Raw genomic sequence first — 24,500 nt, 5'->3', positions numbered from 1 at the left:
CCCCCTGCAGACTGTGCATCGGGCACGTGGAGCCAGGACCACCCCCTGCAGACTGTGCATCGGGCACGTGGAGCCAGGACCACCAAGGCCACGTGGACAGGGGGCAGACCAGTCCCCCGCCACGGTCACGGCATCACGCTCCCGCCCACGTGCCACTCCTCCACAGAGCTACACTCTGCACACAGCCACAAGGGGGTGCGAAAGGGAGTTGTATCACTGCTGCTCCTTCAGTCAGCAACACTCCGAAGTGAGTCCTGACCTTCAGGCGCTCTCTCAAAGCCCAGCAGACGCAAGACTCCCCACTGAGCTCACAGTGCAGGCCCCACGGAGCGAATCCACGACCGCAGGGCCCAGGCACGGGGGGCTGCGACAGAGAAGGGGCTTCTGCACCAGACTTGTCCCAGCTCAAGCTTCCTGCAGACCCCTGACCAAGGGGAGGGAGGAGCCCGTGAAAAACCATCCCTGCACTCCAGCCAGGTGATCGCCAGGGCCCTGAGAGTATGAGACACAGCCAGGCCAGGTTCAGACCCTGAACTTGGCCCCTGAAGCCCTGGGAGCCATTGATAGAGTTCTGAACAGAGGTGTCTTCATGTTGGTCATTTTAGAGCAATTACTCCAGAGCCTAAGGGCAGAGAAACCAGTAATAAGGTGGAAACGGCCTCCAAGTTTTTTGTAGCGTGTGGACGCTATCAGATAATGAGTAAGGGAGTGGACTACACACGACCAAGCCTTCCAGGAGTGACATGCTGAGTGGGGCTGAACAGTGGCCCCAGATGCTAGGAGATCCGAACAGAGCTCTCTGAGGATCTCCCTGGAGGCAGCAGTGAAATGGGAAGCATCTCTGTGCAAGAGTCAGCAGACCTGGATTCAAGAGCCAATGGAAAGCTGGATTCCAGAGCTCTGGGCCACTTCGTCCCCTCCCGCCCTGCAAGCCTCGCGCTGCCACCTGTCATGGGGGATGGTCACGGGGACGGTCACGGGGACGGTCAGACAACGTGCGCACAGGAGTGGGGAAAACACCAGAGGCCCACGAACAAGAGCAGTAAGGCGGGGAAGCCGGAGGCTCTGAACACCCCCGACTGCAGCTCGGCTGCCCACAGCCATGCCAGGTACACCAGGTGCCACACACGGAGGACACGGGGACGGTTACGGAAGGTGTCGTACTACAGGAGAATAAACAGCTCTGACTGTGTGTCTTACCTCAGGAAAACAGAAACTCGGAATCCGCCAGCTGGCAGCCGAGACTTGGTGTCAGACACAATTTCCTACGAATCAGAGCCCCCTTCACATGTCATCGGGGCTATTCTGGAGCACCCCATAAACCTTAACAAGGCTTGCAGGGATCACCGCATTGTCCAAGGTCTCAGAGGGCCCAAGGCCGTGTGATATTTTTACAGCTTCTTTCGGAGTGAAGAGCTGTCCGGATTTCGTACTCACTCTGAACTGAACTAGTATTTAAGTGTGCTGATTATAGCTGCAAACACACTGCTGATTCCAGCGTGTGGTTGGAGAGGTGGACGAGGAAGAAGCCTTGGAAATTTACAGCACAGAAATAGCACGCAGTCTGTCTGCTTGAAAGAATCGACCCCTCTGTGACCAACAGTGAGAAGACGAGCAAGAGCCTGAAGCAGACAGAAGACGGAGACAAGGCGAGTCTTTCTGTCACCCTATCCCTGTTACGGGACACTCGACAGGCTTCTCCTTGGTCTCCCCAGGAAGCCCACAGCAGACCCGGGGCCGGGATGAAGGAGACGCTGCAAGTCTGGTTGGAGAACTGTGGTCACCCAAGCAAAAGGCCTGGACAGACAGGATCTGGATTTGAAGAAGTCATTCACAGTGGAGATGTGTACCTCGTGGCCTAGTTGGCTCCACAGGGAATGAGCTGGTGGCTGCAGAGCCCAGAAGGGGCCGTGAAGACGTGAACTCTGCTCCAGCCACCAGCCCACCCGTGACCCCCCTGGAGCTTCCAGTTTCTCTTCTGCTGACAGGGAGCGGTTAAATGCAGAGGAGTGCCGGTGGGTCCTGCAGCTCGCCGGCTCTACCTGCAGGCCAGGGCGAGGAATCCTTAGCTAGAGAAGGCTGCAGGTGCCCAAGCCTGTTCAGTCTGAGTCTGCCCTGACTTTTATTTCCATTTATTTTTAAGACATCAGGCTTCCGCGAGACTTATTTAAAGAAAGGGCCACTGCACCACCACCTCCCCAAAATAAGTTTGGAAACTGCTATACCACAGAGCTCCATGACTTCCTTTGCACAGAAGGTTCCACAAGGCTCTATCCACACACACACGTGTTGCCAGGCAGTGAAAGGTTCAGGAGAAAAGGCACACCTGATTCGGCCCTAATAGGGACTGGCATAGTGCCACATACACCTAATAAACACGTTGGATAATGAAAGCCCGATGTGTCCCAGAATTTCAAGTCCCTGATGAAAACACAGGACAAAGAGGTTTCTTTTGAAAAAACAGGTACTATCGGCCTTTCCTTTTGTGGGCAGTAATGGTGTGAGTCTCCTTATACATGCTGATACACTACAGAAAATAAAAGTAAAATGAAACTACAGAACTAAAAGGCCTACAATACCTTGCTGATAATAACTAGTTTTAACACGGTCCTGTTCTTTCTTTATGTTTGCATAATGGATGAAGGAGTCTCTCTACTTACATACAGGTTGGATCTGGACCATTCACCTCGTCCAAACCGACCAACAAATGTGTCTTTACCCTAATACTCACACACACTCCACTGAAGCACCCTCTGGGGTACTCCCAATACCGAAGTGGGTTTAGGACTCGAGAGACCATACCTTTAGTAGCAACAAAGATGTAGTGACTTTAAAAAACAAAGAGAAACAGCTACTTCTCTCAATATGATGAATGAGATTCCATAAACATGCCTCACACTGGAAAGTAACTAAAGCCCAGTTAAAATACTGAACCAAAAAAAAGCACACATAGCTTATAAACTAAGTCAATCACAGTGTTCTAAAGCTTTGTGTATTTTAAAAGCCGAGGAGTTACGATATTTATCTTAGACTTTGTATAACATACGGTAGAATTTCAGCAGTATCCACTAAGAGAAAAGAAATAGAATGTATAACTGCCAAATTATAAAAGGGAAAAATGTAGTTAAGATTACAAAGAAACGAACATGCACTAAAAAAAAAAAAAGAAAGAAAGAAAATAGTGTAAAAATAATTTGGGAAATAAAATCCAAATATATTAAAGATCATAAGAAATAGATGGATTAAACTTAATAGCCAAAACAAAAAAAAAAACGATAAAATTGAATTGTAAAAAGAGAGGGAGATGCAGAAAACCTTCAGAAATTGGAAAGATTGGAAGTCAAAGGACAGAGAAAGGTGATCCAGGGAAATGCTAACCAAAACAAAGCTATCAGAAAAATTAGTATTTAAACCAAAAAGCATAACTAGAAAAAAGAAAGCATCTACACAACAGAAGGTCCACTTCATTATGAAGCTATTTCTAAATTTGTATACATTGAATTACTTCAAAATATAAAAAGCAAAATTGACAGTCACTGAAAAAATGGCAACCACACCATCAGAGGGGAAAGTCATTAGATATTATGTAATACAACAAACATACAAAATTTGTAAAAATATGGAAGATATAAAAAGCACTATTAATCTAAATTTAATAAATGTAAATCTCCTAGTCAACAAACTGAGAATTCACAAACCTCTCAAAACTACACAGAACATTTACAAAACCTGACCTCACATAGGGTCATAAAAAAATGACCTGGCAAATTTCAAATCATGGTGTCACATGGACCAGGCATTCTGACCTCAGTGCAGTCAAGAGAGACATCAATGATGAGAAGAATCCCCAATGTGAGAACTGTAAGAGACTTAACACTCATGGGTTCATAAAAAACCATAGACCAATAATGAGAATATTATTTAAAAGTTAAGATGCCATCAAAGCAGTGCTGAGAGGGAAACCCATCACCTTATTTTTTTTTTTTTAAAGATTTTATTTATTTGACAGAAAGAGACATAGCGAGCGAGGGAACACAAGCAGGAGGAGTGGGAGAGGGAGAAGCAGGCTTCCTGCTGAGCAGGGAGCCGGATGCGGGGCTCAATCCCAGGACCCTGAGATCATGACCTGAGCCAAAGGCAGACGCTTAACAACTGAGCACCCAGGCGCCCCGGGAAACTCCTCATCTTAAATGCTTCTATTAGAAAAGAAGCCTAAATATGACTGAGCTACCTGAGGCTTAAGAAGTTAGGAAAGCAATAAACACAGAGTAGAAGGAAAAGACCCGCTACAGAAAAATTATAAAAATAAAACACACAAAAAAGTTAAAATAAAGAGAGTCAACAAACTCAAAAGTGTTTTTCTTTGAAAATAATAATAAAACATACACTCTTTGGCAAGCTGGTCAAGAAAAAACAGATATGGCCCAAATAAGCTGTATTTGTAATGAAACACAAATAGCAGAGACTTAAAATTAAATGAATAATTTTGTACTGATTTAAACTTGAAAACAGGGAATATTAAATATACTCCTAGAAAAATATAATTTAAGAAAACTGGTTCAAAAAGAAAGGAGCTCAGGGAGCCTGGGTGGCTCAGTCAGTTAAGCGGCTGCCTTCAGCTCAGGTCATGGTCCCAGGGTCCTGGGATTGAGTCCCCTCATCTGGCTCCCTACTCAGCAGAGGGCCTGCTTCTCCCTCTGCCCCTTTTCCACCCCACCCCCAGCTTGTGCTCTCTCTCTCCCTCTCTTACTCTTCCTCTCAAAAGTAAATAAAATCTTAAAAAAAAAAAAAGAAATTCAAATAATTTTATAAGCCTTGAAAAAAATCATGAGCAGTTAGAAATCTTCCAACAAGGAAAGCACTAGGTCTTGTTTTCAGCTGAGTGATACCAAAATTTCAAGAGCAGATCATTCAAATCATACACAAAATCTTGCAAGGAATAGGAACAAAAGAAAAAAATAAAACTCTTTCAAAATCAGACAAAAGCAGAAAGAGTAAGCAAAAATATAGGCAAACTCACTCATGAGTAAATAAAAAAAAATTTAAACAAATAAGACCAAATAGAATCCAGATGTGTATCAGAATTGTATTTAGGGGAGAAAAACCATAAAGTTGAACAAGCTAGATTTACCCTAGGAGTACAAGAGAGTTTACCACTGGAATAATACCTGTAATATAACACAGTAAGAAGAAAACAGTGGAAACTATATGGTCATCTTAATAGATGCAGAACAACCTTTGATAAAACTCAATATGCATTTATGATTAAAAACATAAAACACAACTCTGCAAAACAGAAGCATAAGGGAGCTTCCTTAACTTAAAAAGGAACATTAAAAAAAAAAAAACAGCAACATCATTCTTAATTAAATTAGAACATTCCTTAAAAAAATCAGGAACAAGGAAAGGACATCTTCTATTACTTCAACGCAACATTGTATGAAGGGCCCAAACTCAAACAGGAAAATGAGAAAATAGAACTGAAAAGGAATAAACAATACTTTATTTCGTCACATACGACTTTTTATATATGAAGATCTCCAGACAAAATATTAGAAATACTGAAGGCTTAGTAAAATGGCTAAATGCAAGGTCAATATACAAATGTCAATTACATTTTTATACTCCAGCAAAGATGCCATCTCCAAAAGCATCCCAAACTAAGGTGCCTAGGAGCAAACAAACGCATACAACATGTATGTGCCTAGGAGAACACAGAAGATGTGAGGTCTCTCTACAGAAAAGTATAAAACTACCAAAAAACATTTGTGAAGACAAATACAAAGACAGTAATACAATGTTCATGAATAGGACTCAATATAAAAAAAAAGTAAATTCTTTCTAAACTTACGTATAGAATTAATGCAATTCAAGCAAACGCCCAAAAGGTTTTACTGTTGTAACTGTCATTATTAATTCATAACATATGAAATGTTGTTTCATAAATTAACTTTAAAATTTCTACAGAAGGGCAAAAGCCTGAGTACAGCCAAACATCACTCAATGAGAGGAAAAAAGGTGAGGGGACCAAATATCAAGTCTTAGTAGAGAGTGTCAGTAATTAAGAGAGTGATGGGGTGCCTGGGGGGCTCAGTCAGTTAAGCGTCTGCCTTCGGCTCAGGTCATGATCCCAGGGTCCTGAGATCAAGCCCTGCCTTGGGCTTCCTGTTCAGTGAGGAGTCTGCTTGTCCCTCTGCCCCTCCCCCCTGCTCATGTGCTCTCTCTCTCTTTCTCTCTCTATCTCTATCTCAAGTAAATAAATAAAATAATTTTTATAAAAAGCATATTGCACTGATACAGAGAGTGGGCAAATTAATGAACATATAAATACAGAAGACACAGAAAGAAACCCATGCATATGGAAACTAAATACATTACAGAATGTGTATTTCAGATCAATGGAAAAAACGTATTATTCAATAAATGGTACTGGGTAAACTGTTTGTCCTGTGGATAAAAATCGTATTGGATTACTACATCACACACCAAAAGAACTCCATATGATGTTAAAACTGGTAAAGGAAAATATAAAAGTAACTTCTGACCTCAAGATACAGAAGAGTATCTTAAATGAAAGGCCCTAACCATAAGGGCAAGGTTGACACAGTAAATACACTATAATCCAGAACTTCTTTTCATCAAAAGATACCTTGTGAAAATATATGGCACAAACTGGGAGATAATATTTTAACACATAAAACCTATGTTAGTCTTTGGAATATATAAAGCATGCTTTCAAATCAATGAGAAGAACATATCCAATCCAACGGAAAATGAGACCAAAGAGAGGAAGGGTCTTTTTACAATGAGGAAACAGGTGGTGATAAAGCGTGCAGAAAGCTCAGTTCCCTGGGCACATTACACTCACTTGACTATTAACTGGGCAAAACTTAAGAGGCCTAAGAACACCTAGTGTTGGGATAAGACAGGCAGCAATCTTACAAGAAACTTATTCACTGCTGATGACAGCATGAACGGCTATAATCACTTCCCAAATCACTGCATTTTCTCGTTACGTTGGTCATGAATTAGTCTTTCTTCAGGCCCAGAAGCTCCTCCTAACTATATAATCAAGAAAAAAATGCACGTGTGAAGCAGAGACATGTGCCAGAATATCAAAGGCAGAATGTATTATTCCAGACACTGAAAATAACCCAACGTCCACTGGCAGGAAGATACACGGACTGCTTGGTGGCAACATTATCTAACACTACAGACTGGTGAGGTGATTAAATACAGTTACATAGAGCAATGTGGGTAAATCGCAGAAACAGAGCACTGAGTCTACAGGTCTACTCACAGCATGAGCCTGTTTCTATGAGTAAAATTCTATACAGTTGAGCGAGACACAGACCACCTGAACTAGAAGGTGCTCTGGGGGACGGGTGGGACATGAGGGCAGTCAGACGTGGGAGGAACGTTCACAGGGATGCCACAGTATTGATAACATCTTTGTGTAAGACACAGGCCCATGGACGCTCATTACATGTGCTTCGTAACTCACATACATGAGGACTTCTATGTATCACATCCTACTTGACATTTCTTTAAAAGCCCCCTTTGAACGGTCCAACGGCTTATCTAGTTTAGATTTTAAAAGGGTATCTTTTGGGGCACCTGGGTGGCTCAGTCGGTTAAGTGGCCAACTCTTGATTTCGGCTCAGGTCATGATCTCAGGGTTGTGAGTTGGATGGAGCCCTGTGTGGCTGGGCTCCACACTCAGTGGGGAGTCTGCTTCAGATTCTCTCTCTCCCTCTGCCCCTCCCCCACCCCTGCTTTCTCACTCACATGCTCTCTCTCTAAAATAAACAAATAAATCTTTTAAAAAATAAATAAAGATAAAAAGAGTATCTTTTTATGAGTACTAAATTTTTCTAGATGGGTAAACCAAAAAAAAAAATTCATACTGGTTTTGTCTGGGGAAAATAAAGACATAGGCAATTTAAATTGGTACTTAATATCCTCTCTGTAGTTTTATTTTAATGATTTTACTATGTGCGTGTACTTATTTAAAAATTAAGTAACCAGCTTAACTGTTAAACTTTAAAAGTGCAAAGTCTGAGATTAAGAGCAAAGATAGATCCTGGATGGATTCAGAAAGCCCATCTGTTGATTCACCATCAATGAATTTTAAGAGAACATGGATGATCTAGCTGAGCTGGGGGCCAGATCTCTGAATGCAAGTGTTGGACGATATCCACAAACCTCCCCAGTCTCCATCTCCACGACCAGAGATGCAGCTCTAGGCTACAGAGGTCCAGATTCAATCCCAATACCAGCTCTTAACATCCATAATTTCATTATCCTTCATGTCCTGTCCTTAACGGAACAAGAATCTTCCTCAGACCATGCACTTCTGATTTATTCTCTATTCTACTGAAAACTTCTTGATCCCTTCAAAAAAAAAAAAAAAAAAGTATGGTGAAATGCTTTCTCCAGGCTAGCACCCTCCTCAAAGATTATGAAATATGATTTTTTCCCCATCTTGAAACAATTTATACACAAAACATCCTGTTTCTTGTTAATCCTCACATTCACTTACTCATACAACGGAGAAATCACAGAATGCTCTCCATTGCGATTTCTCAAAACTCCACAGTGAGTTTGATTTTCTTGCTGGGGTGGGGGCGGTGATAAGGTTATATTCTCTGGTGCTCACTTCAGCTTACACCACAGTATTGCATTTGAACTGGACAAAGAGGATCCAGAACAAAATTACACGGTACCGTGTGGCCATCTTACGTGGCCTACACTTCCAAGGATAGATGCCCAAAGCCCACTGGCACCCCTCCTCGCCGGCACACCAACCCTGCCCATTCATGGTCTTCACAGCGATAGTCCTGAACTCTGCAAATAACTCATCGGACTGCAATACATAAGGCCACTCCCATAGCTGGGCCTGGTTACTAATGGGACTCCCCTGAAGCACCAGTTCAAGATAATTTTGTACCTAAGTGCATATATGAGAACAGATCGTATGTGTAAAAATGAAACTTCTTCCATATATATGCCAAAAATCACATAATAATAAAATAAAATAACTAGTTTTAGTGATCCGCCAACAATTTAATCACTGCATCTTCCTACAAAAGAAAACCTTGGGAAACCATCTGATCTGTAAGAAAATGAATTACCAAGACATCAATCATTCAAGGCCCAATTTCTGGAAAGTACATCAATACAGTGGACTAAGGCTGTAGAAATTGCTTAATTGCACTCATTACTTTTTCTCTTAGAGGCACCTTGTTTAAACCAACACACTCAAAAAGAATTTGAAAAAATATAAATGTTAATGTGCCTTTCCATATAAAATATCTCAATGAATAACCTTATCATAACAATGCTTCAATTATGTCTGTGCATATTACTTGCATATTTAGTTTGTTCTAATAACTTAAAAGACAAAGACCCTTTTCACTGCCAAACCAATCAGATCTCCTTTCTATCACCTTAGTATTAAATTCAAATAAATGTGTTGATACTTTTTAAAATACCAGAAATAAGTTATGGAACACACTCGTAAAATCAATTATTAAAATCAGTAAAGTCAGAATGAAAATAAGATTGAGGTAATTGAATTATGTTATCCATTTGATAATAAATTCTAATGACCCGATGTCATTAGACATAATCATAATGGTTTCCTCATTGATACTTAATCAAGCAATGTTAAATGTCGCTAAGATCGTAAGTTATTTATGCAACTCTAAGCACAAGAGAAGGCATGAGATTTCTTTGGTAACTGTGTATGCACATGTCTATGAAGCTCTGTTGTTAGGCTTTTAGGAATAACCAAAAAAAAGTACTCTATCTTTAAAATCAGGGGTGGGGGAAGTCCCCCAATTTTGTTAGGACACATGATCAAACTTTCCCTTTTGACTCTTTTCGTTGCTTCCAATCTTCTCTTCATACTGAAAGCACAGCAGCCCCCCATGAATCTGTCCAGAACACTTTTTTTTTTTTAAACCTATCACTACCTTTCACAAATTTTAATGGTTCTCCACCAGCCATGGGATAGATTGTAACCGAATATTCAGGGTCCGGCATATGTGGCTCCCGAGACCACTGTCCTCTCTCCCTGTCCCCGTCCCCGTCCCACAGCAGCTCACGAGGTCTCAGGTGGCAGGGCACCCTCCCAGCCTCCGCACCCACTCCTCAACGCCTCTGTTTTGGGAACGGAGTTCCCCATGGTCGGCTTGTCAGCATCAGTCAAAGAGAAAGAGTAAAGCAGAAATGCCTACCCTCTCTGGCCCCTCCCAGCCCCACAGGTGGCCTTGCAGGTAACTGATGACCCCCGGACATTGGCTGCTGACCCGTCCAGAGAGGCCTGCAGTCCCAGAAACTCGTTCTCTCTCTCTCTGTCGCTCAAACCCAGAGGGTGGAAACCCGGAGGGCTTGCGGAGGCCATGCCCAGGCCACGCCCCGGCCGGCCTGCAGAGCCTGCCCGGCAGCACAGAGACTAAAGCCACTCAGGGCTCTCAAACAAACAAAAAAGGGACAAAAATAAATAAGAAGACAGGGCAACGGAGTTAGACGTGGAAAATGAGCTTGTTAGGTTTCACGTGAATGGAGCCTCCAGCCAGGGCGACTCACGACAGCATCTCTACCTGTTGCTGTCTCTAAAAACATTGCTCCTTTAACCACTGCGGCCACTCTGAGCCCAAGAGCACTCAGGCGGGGTATTGGTGTTCTCTCTGCTAGTTAAGTGTTTTAAACAACCTTTGCCCCAAAGCTTCACTAGCCCAGGGCAGAAGTGACAGGGCAGAGGCCCACAGCTGGCACCGGCTCAGCGCCGGCCCTTCCCAGCACCGGGTCACGGCCAAGGCCGGGTCGGAGCTGCTCAGCCCAAGACATCAGTTTTCACCAATGACATTCTCCACTTGGGGAGAAAAACAAGCCAGAATTATCTTTCAGATTTAGCTACTTCAATCCCAGAAGTGTGAATTGGGGGTGGTTTATATTCCATGAAGACGGTTTCTCCTTATAAATCCTAAACATTTAAAAATAGCTCTGCTTGTGCTGGAATGTCATTTTCTGGGATTTTGGCCTCTCCAACATCGATCTTTTGTGACTACGGAGCCATTTCACAGCTCTTGGAATCTGCTGGAGACAGACTCTCAAACAGAACGTCCTGGGAGGTGGGTGTGGGCAGGGAAAAAGGCCATTCGACCGGCCTTGCAGGGCATTTTTTCCGGGGAGCTCTCCCATCTCCCTCACACCTGAGGACACGCTCCACATCTCCGGGCCTGCACACACACTGCACAGAAAGATGCAATCACCCGAAAACGTTCACGTTAAGGTTAAAAAGCAAAAGGTTAGCACATACACAGTTTCCAGGGCACGTGAAGAAGGGGAAGAGCGCTACAAAGGTCAACATCCACATTTCCTCCTTCCTTCCCACAGTGCCGAGAGCCCGCACACCTCCACACACCTCCCTCGCCTCCACAAAGCAAAGGCTGCTAGCCATGCGCTCCCAGCACGGCTCCGGGGCGGGTGGGCTACGAGGGCAGGCTGCTCTGGGGTCAGTGGGACGGCTCAGGCAGGCAGCGGAAGCCGGGTGGGTGACAGGGAGGCAGGGCTCGCCGGGAGGAGCGCTGCAGTTTAGGTACCCGCCGCTGCCCTAGGTCCCTGGTTCCCTGAACAACTACAGCCCAGCACTGGTGTCCCTCATCCACTCCCGCCAGGGGCCCTAACCGGACAGCGCTGACCCTCCTCTGTGCCTCCTCCGCCCGCCGTCCGTCCAGTCCAGACTCTTCCTCGCCACCCCCCTGCACCACCAGGTGAAGCTCGGTGGGCCCATCTCCCTCCTGCATCCACTGTCACCTCAGGCCACCCTCTCACTCTGCGCCCTCTGTTCAGCCAAACAAGAATTCCATTCTTGACCTTCTCCTCCCCAGCTAAGGAAACACACAATCACACTCACAGGGGTCTTGCTCCCACGTGCCTACTCTTTCTAGAGGACTTTGCACTCCTTCCCTTGTCTCCCCAAACTTGCAACCCCTCCTCCACCCTCTCAGCTGGCCACCTTGTTTCCCATTTCACAAAGAAAATATACGCAATCAGAAGAAAACGGCGGAGTGAGCACCACACCTGGGCCCCCACGTATCTGACGCTAGCCTACCCCCCCACACTTACCTGCATGCCTCCTAAAGCAAGTATTCTTGTACGCAGATGCACCTCTCACCTGCTCAAGAAATGACTGCAGCAACCCCCGTCCTGCATTATCAACTTTCCACTCTCTACTGAACCATTACCACCAGCCTGTAAGTATAATACTAATGCCTCCAAATGAAAATTAATGCTCTTGGCCTTACTTACCCCGGACAGCACCCGAAATTCTGCTGTCAGTTGTCAACAATCTGTCTCCAACTCCTCCCCTCCGTCCTTCCCTCTGAACCCACTCTTATGGCGCTTTTTGTTGCCACAGTCACCGGACCCACCTGTCATTTTACTCTTCTTACCAAAGCCACCAATGACCTGCACGGCACTGACCCAAGAGAACTCTCAGTCCTCATGTCACCTGGACCATCAGCTCATAACCCCCTGCTTCTGAGATGATTTCCTGTGGCTTCCAAGATGCCACCCTCCTGGTCTTCGTCTACATCTCTGGTTGTTCCTGCTTGGTCTCCTTTGCTGCCTCTTCCTCTTCTCTTGCTCGTCATAGAGCTAGAAATGCTCCAGGACCCTGTTCTCAAAACTCTCCTTTCACTGGGATCTCATCTGATCATATGCCTTTAAATACCATCCACAGGCTCAAGACTCCCATTATACCCCAGCCCAGACCACGGTCCTCCACTGTGGGATCTGTACAGAACTGTCCACTCACCATCTGTCTTAGAATCTCTCAACGTGCTCAAAACCGAACTTCTGATCTCTTTTTGCACCCCAACTTTCTCTATCTGCAGACTTCCCCGTCTCAGTGGGTGACAACTCTGTCTAGTTACAGCAGCTAAAATCCCTGACATACTTAGAGACATGTACCTGGCTCTCACACCCCACACCCATTCTGCCGGGACATCTGAGGGACTCTGTCTTCAAACTATACCCAAAATGTGACCACTTTTCACTGCTTCCACTGTTACCAGCAGGGCAGGCCACCATTATCTCTTGTCTGAATTACTGTAACGGATTTCTCTATTGGCTTCTACATAGTCTCCTCGTCTACCCTCATCCTCCACCCCCTATATCCTGTATCAATACAGAGCCCAGAATGAGTCTATTACAATGGAATGCAGGGGCTCCTGGGTGGCTCAGTCTATGAAGCATCTGCCTTTGGCTCAGGTCGTGATCCCGGGGTCCTGGGATTGAGCCCTGCATCGGGCTCCCTGCTCAGTGGGGAGCCTCCTTCTCCCTCTCCCTCGGCCACTCCCCCTGTTTATGCTCTCTCGGTCAAATAAATAAATAAAATCCTAAAAAAATAAAAATAAAATGGAATACAGATCCTGTCTCTCCTCTGCTTAATACCCTGCACTGATTTCCCATCATCAAACCTAGAATTCCCCAGTAGTCTGCAATGCTAGACATGGTCAGGTTCCTGTTACCTCCCGACCACCTCCCCCGCCAACTCACTGCTCTCTGCTGGTTCCCCTCCAGCCACCCTGCCTCCTTGGTATTTTCTCCGACACACCAGTGAACCTCTGCACCCACCTTTTCTTCTAACTATAATGCTCTTGTCCCAGACGCCAAGCGGTTAGTTAGCACAACTCCTTAAATCCATGTCCAAATGTCAGCTTTTTAATGACACCTTCCTAACCACTCCCTTTAAAACTGCAACCTGCCCCACCCTCCTAAACTTGGTCTGCTTTTTCTTTTCTCCACTACATTCATGCCTTGTAACGAAACATGTAATTTCCTCCTTCAAGCTGTTAGCTGTCTGTGGTCTATCTCCGTGCCTGTTCCCATCCCCATTCTCCACTCACACCCCCACTAAACTAGGATCCCCATGAAAGCAGGGATTTGTGTCTGTTGTGTTCACTGTGTGTCCTGAATTAGAACAGGACCCAGGAGCACAGCCCTTGGGTTCTCAGTGAATTAATGAATCAGTGAGACCCTGGATGCATTTTCTAGACCTGTCTCCTGATCTACCAAATGAGACTAGCAATATCAACCTCACAGCTTGTTATAAGCAGTAAATGAGGACCCATGTGGAAATCTTCATAAAATATTAATTACTATAACAGCTTAACATAATATGTTGAGAACCATCCTTAAAATCAATTCAGGAGAAGTGTACTAGGTAATTGCTTACATGGTGTAGCTTAAGGGGTACAGAAAAATCCACCCAGGCAAGGCTATTGTCTTCCCAGTGGCTGAGATTCTACTAAGACATAAAGGAAGGTTTTCAAGCCTTCCTTGACCAAATTCAAAATTACCTCCGAGAATTCCTGAGGGGAGGAGAGGAACTGTCTTCTGGCCAAATCCTGGTGTCCTGATGTGCTTAAGCGCATTCAGCTGGCTCCTCGCTTCATGACAGGCTGTCCATGAGGAGCCGTGGGAGAAGGTCTTAGGCACTGGGGTCCCTCCAGACCTGGGAGCTGGGAGCGTACCAGACTCAGCAGGGGGCTCGACACCTGGGAAACGTGAGGAGAGCACAGGACCTCAGAGAACAGGCTGTGGGAGGAGGAAGCGAGGACCACCATGCTGACTTCCAACCACCCCAGCACTGGCCTCTCAGATCTCCAAGCCGGGAGGGAAGGCTACTGATCGGATTCCTAAAAACTGTGTCAGATCAAACATTTGGGAAGTATCACGGTTCAGTGGAGAGGTTTGTAGTATAAACAACCCAACCCCACCAAGAAGTTAACAGATAAATCGACCCACACAGATAATTCTCAGATAACAAACAGTCCCTGGTTGACTTTCTGTCCCCTCCCTTTCTAGTCACAGCGATCAGAGTTCTCCCAGTTGGATTCCTACAGGGACAGATTCAAGTCCGCGGAAAAGCTTAAAAATAAGACAAGACTATTTTAATTGTAACCCCTAAAGTAATCATTAAGAAAATAATTCAAAAATATATTTAAAAAAATAAACAACAGAATTAAAATGGAATACTAGAAACTACTTAACAAAAAAGAAGGCACAACAGAGGAATAAAGGAAAAGACAGAGGACCCATGGGAAACAAATAGCAAAATGGGAGGCATAAATTCCACCTTATCAGTAATTATATAAAATGGTCTAAGCACTCCAATCAAAAGGCAGAAATTGGTAGAATGGAGTAAAAAAATGTGCTGTTAGAAGAGACCCATTTTAGAATAGCATCAAAAAGAATACCATATTTACAAATAAACTTAACAAAAGATCTGCAAGACTTGTACAGTGAAAACTACCAAAACATCATCATAAGAATCCAAAGCCTAAATAAATGGAAAGACATCCTGCGCACACAGGTCAGACAACAATCCCGTTAAGACAGTAACACTCCCCCACTTGATCTTTGGATTCAATGTCATGTCTATTCAAATCCCAGGTTCTCTTTTTTCTGTTGGTTTGAAATTGTCAAGCTGATCCTAAAATTCATATGGAAATCCAAGAGACTTCTAATAGACAAAAGAACCTTGAAAAAGAAAAGCAAAGTTGGAGGAGTCACACTTCCTGATGTCAAAAAAAAAAAAAAAGAAAGAAAAAAAAGAAAAGGAAAGCTACAGTAATCAAGATGGTGTGGCCCTGGCATAGGGACAAACACAAAGATCACTGGATTAGAACTGACAGTCCGGAAATAAACCCATACGTTAACGGGTAACTGATTGTTGACAAGAACGTCATGATGTTTTAAAGGGTAAGTGACAGTCTTTTCAGCAAATGGTGCAGACGCACCAAGAATGAATCACCACTGAGCTCGTGCCTTTCACAAAAAATTAACTCATAACGGGTCAGACCTCAATGTAAGAGCAAAAATTATAAAACTCTTAAAAGAAAACATAGGAGTAAATCCTTGTGACCTTAGATTAGGTACCAGTTTCTTAGATATGTCATCAAAAGCACACAGAATAAAAAAATAAATTGTAAAATTTCAGGTGTCAAAAAACACCATCAATAAAGTAAAAAACAACCCATAGAAGGGAAGAAAATATATATAAAACATATGTCTGACAGGGACCTAGTATCTATCTAGATTATATAAAGAACCCTTACCACTCAACAGTAAAAAGACAAATAACCCAAATCAAAAATGGGCAAAAAGTCTGAATAGACATTTCTCTAAAAAAGATAATCAAATGTCCAATAAGCACATAAAAATGTTCAACATTCAATTAACACATATTTTGCGTGTTAGATGCATTATATTCTGTATTCGTATAATAAAGTAAGGTAGAGAAAAGGAAATGCTGTTAAGAAAATCATAAGGAAGAGAAAATACATTGACAGAACTGTACCATATTTATTGAAAGAAATCCATGTATAAGTGGACTGTGCGTTTCAAACCCGTGTTGTCCGAGGGTCAACTGTACTTTAAAATGGTGAAGTGTACCTAATGAAACTATTATTAAAAAAGAAACATCAGGGGCACCTGGGTGGTTCAGTTGGTAGAACATTTGGCTCTTGATCTCGGGGTCGTGAGTTCAAGCCCCACATTGTAAAGACTGCTTAAATAAATAAACTTAAAAAAAAAAAAAAAGAAACATCAACTGGAAAAAGCTTAAAAAGAGTAAGGCAAGATAACCCCTGGATTTCCCAAACTCTTTTCTCAAGTATAGCTTCTGCTCAGGAACGTAACACCAACATCTGAACTCAGCTTATTTTTAGGCATGTCTGGTCAGGGAGCAAAGAACAAAATCAATTCAGTTTTTCCAGTCACTTCAAAGAGGGATACCAGAGAGCAGCAAACGTTTAAATCTGAGTAGACATGAGATACACCCCGGTGGATAAACCCACAGCTATTCCTTCCTTGCTGCTCTTTGACTAAAATGACAAGCGTTCCCACACGCGGCCTGAGCAAGAGAACTCTTGCCTTGCTCCAGACCAGGCTCCTGGGTCCAAAGCCCCCACCTGAAGGCTGAGCGTTCGCCGGCCCCCAGCACTGCCTGGCTCTGGCACAGAGCCAGCCTCTCCACCTGTGGAAAGCTGCACCTCCTCGGTCTTGACACATCAAGATACTGACTCCAGAAAACCTGATCCGCATTTGCCATTACTTGGCAATATTCTCTGCCTTTACTTGGCAATAAATTCAGACCCTTCCAACAAAACACAATACAGTACAGTCTCTCTTACTACCTGCTTCTGCCACTTTTCCCAAGTAAGAAGAGCCAGTAGACAGAATTATGATCTTCAGCAGGAAAGAAAAGCTCTCTGCTCAGCTGGTGCACTGGCAACAGGAGATTTTTCTAGCTGCCTTTTAAAAAGATGTATAAAGGGAGGCTGCCTGCAGATCTCTCCACCCAGAGGGGCGTGCTGTGAGCCCGTGTGGCTTTCAGGCTGTTGGCGGGTTGCAAAGGTCCCTGAGCCCACCTTTCCGGAGCCCCACGGCCAGGGAGCTGCCCGCACGTGCGGTGCCCCAGCCCGACAACCAGGCGGGAAGTAAAGTGCGGCAGCGTTTCCCGCAGTGCCTTTCCCGTCCATGTGGAGTCTGAGCTGCGGCAGCCTCCAGCCACAGTTCACTGGCCCGGGTACCAGGCACTGGTCTTAGCACAGGCCTGCCTACAAAACTGCAGGGAGTGTGAATGGTCAGTCCCTGTCCTGACATTTCCCCACAAGCCCTGCTATTGTTAGTGCACAGTTCTGCAGAGCACCAGGAATGCACAGATTGCTGGTGGAGCCCAAACGCCAATGGTAAGTACTCAGCTATCAACCTTCTCTGCACTCCTACCATCTGCTGAGATACTGGGTAGGAGTGATACAAAAATGGATGGAATGTGGGGCGCCTGGCTGGCTCAGTCGGAGAAGCATGCAACTCTTGAAAAGCTCCTCCTTGATCTCAGGATCGTGAGTTCAAGCCCCATATTGGGGGTAGAGTTTACTACAAAAAAAAAAAAAAGACTTAAAAATGGATGGGATGTTGGTGCCTGGGTGGCTCAGTCAGTTCAAGCATCTGACTCTTGATTTCAGCTCAGGTCATGATCTCAGGGTCCTGAGATCGAGTCCCACATCAGGCTCCATGCTCAGCAGGGAGTCTGCTTGAGATTCTCTCTCTCCCTCTGCCCTCAATCTCTAAAATAAATAAATAAAATTAAAAAAAAAAAAATCGGTGGAATGTGACCTTGCTCTCAAGGAGTTCAGACTTTGTAAGAGTCTTCATATCCATACGTTAACCTTTAAGTGCTTAAAGAAAAAACTGCTTTTAGTAGTTTCTGCCACTTGAAGTAGTTTGTCATGTGAAGCAAAAATGATACTAACGCATGGGATGAGTCTTCTCATTTCATAACAGTATGCCCCTATGGTAATTTCAATTTCATTTCAATATAATTTCATTAATTCACTCCTTTATATACACAGACACTACACCAAATTATGAACAAAGGACTCAGTTGTTTGGGATAACCTTTATTGAGAAAGCCAATCTGGTGCAAAAGTATTATTATTGAGAAAGCCAATCTGGTGCAAAAGTATGCATTAAAGAAGTTATTCTACTCTGGATAAAGAAGATGTGGTATAGATATACAATGGAATATTATGCAGCCATTAAAAAAATGAAATCTTGCCATTTGCAACGACGTGGATGGAACTGGAGGGTATTATGCTGAGTGAAATAAGTCAATCAGAGAAAGGCAAGTATCATATGATCTCACCGACAGGAGGAATTCTTAATCTCAGGAAACAAACTGGGGGTTGCTGGAGTGAAGGGGGGTGGGAGGGATGGGGTGGCTGGGTGATAGACACTGGGGAGGGTATATGCTATGGTGACTGCTGTGAATTGTGTAAGACTGTTGAATCACAGATCTGTACCTCTGAAACAAATAATACATTATATGTTAGAAAAAAAAAAATAGTAGGAAGGGAAAAATGAAGGGGGGGAAATCGGAGGTGGAGACGAACCATGAGAGACTATGGACTCTGAGAAACAAACTGAGGGTTCTAGAGGGTAGGGGGGAAGGATGGGTTAGCCTGGTGATGGGTATTAAAGAGGGCACGTTCTGCATGGAGCACTGGGTGTTATATGCAAACAATGAATCATGGATCACTACATCAAAAACCAATGATGTAATGTATGATGACTAACATAACATAATAAAATAGAATTTAAAAAAAAGTTATTCTAGGGCGCCTGGGTGGTTCGGTCGTTAGGCGTCTGCCTTTGGCTCAGGTCATGATCCCAGGGTTCTGGGATCGAGCCCCGCATTGGGCTCCCTGCTCCGCGGGAAGCCTGCTTCTCCCTCTCCCACTCCCCGTTTGTGTTCCCTCTCTCCTTGTCTCTCTCTCTGTCAAATAAATAAAATCTTAAAAAAAAAAAAGTTATTCTACTCATTTATTTCTTTCACCAATTGTATGTGCATCAATACATAAATGGGTCCTGTTAGTGAGTTATGTATAGTTTTATTCCCTGTCAAAGTAATTCACCAAAGAACAGCTGGAATCACTAAAAAAATTAGGATTAGGGATAAGCATTCAAAACCTTTAGAAATGTGTTATATGTACATATGCATATATACACTCAGATATTATATATATACACATACGCACTCATATATTACATACACTCATAAATACATGCACTCAGATATTACATATATGCACTCAGGTATTATATACACACATTTATACATACACTCAGATATTACATACATGCACTCAGGTATTATACACACACACTTATACATACATTCATATTATATGTACATACACTCAGGTATTACATATATACACTCAGGTATCATATACATACATATAAACACACACTCAGATATTATATATACATACATATGTACACTCAGATAAACATCAGGACTGCTGGACCTGCTGAGGGAGCACTGTGGTCAGAAACAGAGCAGCAGGGGACCAGGATGAACATCCTCACCCCCAGCACCACACCCCTAGCAGCAGCTCAGGGTCAAGGACACAGTAGCAGAAAACCTCATTTTAGCCAAAGCTGGCTTTTTCCAGGTAACCATGGAAGGAGGAGAAAGGACCACTTTCCAGAAAGAAAGGGAGTGAGACCATAAGGGGGCAGTGAACACTGAGAAGGAAAGAGGGCTGACAGCCTCAGTGGGGACATCTATTTCTGAAGACCAGGTGCCAAAGGACTAGCTGCGCTCAGGGAGGATGGTGATCAGAGTGGGCACTGGATGTCCAGATGTCAGAATCAGCAGGCATCCCTCTGGGAATGGGCAGCTGACATAAGACACAAGACAAGATGACCGGAAAGGAGATCCAGGGAGAAACGGGATCCTAGTTTCAGAATGATCTTCTGTGTAGATGGACAAATGGCAAAAGCAGTAACGGGAAGGGAAGGAAGACAGTGGATTTGTTGGTAAAATCCTCCGTGGGCACAGAGGAGGGCTGGGGCGGGGGTGGGGGGGAGGAGGTGGGGTCAGCAGAAGACTCAAAGGAGGGAACAGGGATGGGAAAGTCTGGCGCTCCTGTCTCAAGGGAGCAGGGCATGTTTAGGGAGGAAGAGGAATAACAGTCTAGAAGCAGCAAGGAGGAGAAAGAGGTATCAACCCCACCCTGATAAATATGTTCGCAGACCTGGTGGCAGGTGCAGCATTGGCAAGAACATAGTCGCCGCACACAAGATCTGCACTCATGCCAGAGAAGACACGTCAAGCCCTGGTCCGCGGCCAGACAGCCGGTCAGGGGCAGCTCGAGTCGGTTCAGAGCAGAGCTCCTGCCTCCACCCTCTACCACTCCATGTCTGCTATGCAGATAAATACTTCTTTGTGGTGTCTCCAAACAATTGGAGAAAGACCAGGTCTTCATTAACTAGTGTTGGGACAAAGGCTACAAGTGGGAAAAAAATCAAGCTTGTTTCCTACCAATGCCTAAAGGTAAAACTACAACTTTACCAGAAAAAAAAAAAAAAAAAAAAAAGACTAAATTATTTATAACCCAGGAGGGGAAAGGCCTTTCAAAGCAAACCTCAAAACTAAAGAAGAAAAAAGATGCCATCAGACCAGCAATGATTAAAAATTCAACACTGCTGGATAAAAACTCAATATTGTTGAGTATGGTGTAATAGGAATTTTCATTTATTGTTTTAGGAGTATAACAATGGGTGCCATTTTTAAAATGATTTAAAAATAGATCCAAATATAAAATATGCAGGGGCGCCTGAGTGGCTCAGCTGGTGAAGCATCTGACTCTTGATTTCGGCTCAGGTCATGATCTCAGGGTTGTGGGATCAAGCCCCAAGTTGGGCTCTTCACTGGGCATGGAGCCTGCTTGAGATTCTCTCCCTCTGCCCATCCCCTTACTCTCTCTCTCTCTCAAATAAATAAATAAATCTTTAAAAATACATATTAAAAAAGCACGCACACTTTTGACCCACACGTGCCACCCGATTTATTCTACAGACAGACTGACTAAAATATTTCCTATGTCTGTAAAAACATATTCTTGGTAGTATTCTTTGCAAGAGCAAACACTGGAAAGCTACTTAAATGCCCATCAAGAGGGACAAGGTCAATAAATAATACGGTGTCATCCATGCAAGTCAAGAATGAGCCAGACCAGCACAGATTGGTATGGAGAGATGTCTACGACATAACAGCAAATAAGAAGACATAGTATAAGATAATTTATACAACAATCCAATTTGTGAACATAAATTTAAGTAATACACTCACACATAATTTTTCTAGAAGAATGTAGAAAAAGGGAAAACCCATTGATAATCACTTTAGACTAAAGGGAATATTACTTTTCATTTTATTCCTAACTGAACATTTTTTTTTATTTCTGCATTTATAACTAAATTTTTAGATCTAAAGACATTTTTTTTTTGAGCTAAAGATTTCTGATGTAGAATACTGCCCATGGGAAAATACACATTGAGGAAAAAAAAAAATTATTTTTGTTTGGCCTCACAAAAGATCACATTAAGTATAACATAACTGCAATTCCGAATTAAAACCCCACAAAAAGGCCCCATTGCTTTGCATTCTCAGGTCCCTGAAGCAAATCCTCGGTGTGGGGCCTGCTACAGGAATTAGTCAGTGGAAGCTCATCCTTCTCCTCCTTGTCTCTCTCTCTCCTCTCCATGATGAATGCACTTTTAGACTTGGTGCCAACTAGTCATCAGCACAGAACTGTGCTCATGAAGAAAAAGCCCCCCACTTACCTACAGCTCCTTATACACAGACACAAAAGGAACCCAAAGGCAATCCTTCTGCTTCTCCCCAATCTTCCAATTTCCAAGTTGAGAATTTCTTTTAGCTGCTGCCCAACATGCAAGTTACTATTCCCAAAATTAACACAGTTCTATGCATTTCAGCCTGAGCAGCCAAGATGAGTGGAGGTTTTCGCATATGTGATTTGTTTGACTTTAGTATGAATAGAGGTCTTGTCTGGCTTCAAGAAAGCCATCTCTGTCTGCAGGCATTCATTGTACACTAACAGTCCTGCATGCTGGGGGACAGAGGGCCCCACAGGCATCCCCTCAGAGCTGCCCTGCAGTGAGTTATTCCACACTTGTCTTCTCCGGGAGAAAATAAAATACTTTCTCCAATAATGAAGACATTTGTGAAATTAGCTATGGAACAAATTCATTAGCTCATTGACTATCAATTAATTAAATGAGTTGTTTTTTTAATTCTCTTGTTGTGATAAAAGGCATTTGGCTAATTCAACCATCACTCATGATTCTGAGAAATGACTCATAAAAATGAAGCTGCTTCTTAGCTTTAAACCTGCTCACACAAAGAGCAGACTGATTTACCCAACCTGGATACCGAGTTAGGCACAAAAGAAGAAGCTTGTTAGAGTCGAGGCATTCATTACTGAAGGAAAAAAAGAAGAACATAGAAAATAATTCCTTTGACTACAGTTTGAAAAGGAATAAGGTAGCTTTTATGTGCTGATAAGGAAAAAAATCTCCAGATTAAGTAGCAAAAAGCAGTACTCAGTATTTCCCATTTACAAAAGGAGGTGAGGGGGGCTGGCAGGCAAGTATATGTAAGAAATGGATTCGAGGCTAAAGGCCAGGGGCAGGAGAAAGAATTGCTTTGCACTATAAAAGTTTTTGTACTGCTAGATTTTTGAATTTTTAATGTACTACATATTTTTTATTGAAGTGAAATTCACATAACATAAAATTAACCATTTTAAAGTGAATGATTCAGTGGGCATTTACTACATTCACAATGTTGTACAATCAGCACCTCCAGTTCCAAAACAGTTCCATCATCCCAAAATAATACACATCACCCATTAAACAGGGATTCTCTACCCCAACCCCCACCGCCCAGTTCCTGGCAACCAGCATTCTGCATTCCGTCTCTATGGTTTTACCTATTCTGGATATTTCATATAAATGGGATAACACAGTAAGTGACCCTTTGTGTCTGGCTTCTTTTGTACTTCATTTTTAAAAACTAACATTTAAATCAAATATTTCCTGGAAATATTCTATCCAAGTCATTCATTGTAGTTTTTTTTTTTTTCAAAAATATTTGAAGGCTTAACATCTGTAAACCAATTATATCATGGCCCATAGATGACAGAGAAATGAAAACAATCCATGCAAAGATTATCCAGATAATCATTTTCTGCTTAATAGTGCAAAGGTTATCAGGCAACTGAGAATTTTGAACACAAAACCACAGCAGAATATCTTGCAAGGTATCATAAGTCATCTAGAAGAAACAGAATGTTGGAGCCAAAGCTGGAAGGGAATAGAGGGCTCATTACATTTAACTTATAGGTTAGAAAGTCAAAGCCCACACGCACAAAATTGTCCAGCTTCACATTGCAGCGAGAGCCTGTGTCCACTACCACGGCCAGGCCTCCACAGGGCTTGTAAATGAACAAACAACAGCAAGGAAGAAGAGCACATGTGGGTATAAAACTCTGAGGGTGGGAGCATGAGGTTTCAGCTCCAACAAGTACGACGTGGGGAAGCTGTTGGTCACATCCTCCCAAGAAAAGGCTGGACAAACCAACAACACAGCACTTCTGTCCACCATTAGAAAATGGGTCACAGGGCAAACCAACCCCCGAAATCTGGAAAGAGGTGAGACAAAGAGAGTCACAGCCAAGATCTGCTCACCAGGAGAATCTACCGGGGCCACAGCTTATAGAAACAACTGCATGGTAATTTTCATGAATTGCTGGAGGCTGAGTCTGAACTAGCTGAAGAGTGAAAAAGAAACCTCTAGGAGCCACAGTCTTGAGGGAGACACAACATTTTCATGGGTTTGACATGTCCTGCTCCCGGGGAATCCCACCAGGTTCTCACAGCAAAGAGCTAAGAAAATCCCATTCCCAGTTTAGGCCAAGGGAAAAGTAACCAAATGAAGGATGCCTGGAGTGGTCCACATGACACAGACTCATCCTGCAGGCCTCCCCTAACCTGAGGAAGGGCAATGACCTGACTCCAGCCCTACATCCTCATTAGCTCACCGAAGGAGG

At 43.5% G+C, this 24,500-nt stretch overlaps 1 protein-coding gene across 3 annotated transcripts in view; it reads right to left on the bottom strand.

The window, feature by feature from the left end:
- Nucleotides 1-24,500, bottom strand: part of LOC118007290 (E3 ubiquitin-protein ligase RNF144A) — a 109,607-nt gene that overhangs the window by 68,837 nt on the left and 16,270 nt on the right. For 2 of the 3 annotated variants that reach the window (XM_035000304.1, XM_035000299.1), the window contains exon 2: nt 14,373-14,570. The exons of the other annotated variant lie outside the window; for it this stretch is intronic. Coding sequence is in view for 1 of the 2 variants with exons in the window: in XM_035000299.1 (XP_034856190.1) it covers nt 14,373-14,570 (198 nt within the window). In the remaining variant the exon portion in view is untranslated. The remainder of the gene's footprint in view (nt 1-14,372; nt 14,571-24,500) is intronic. 3 annotated transcript variants of the gene reach the window in all.

Source organism: Mirounga leonina, unplaced genomic scaffold (genome assembly GCF_011800145.1).
Source record: "Mirounga leonina isolate KUSES-001 unplaced genomic scaffold, KU_Mleo_1.0 Mir_117, whole genome shotgun sequence".
NCBI lineage: Eukaryota > Metazoa > Chordata > Mammalia > Carnivora > Phocidae > Mirounga > Mirounga leonina.
This window is presented reverse-complemented; position numbering and strand designations above follow the sequence as displayed.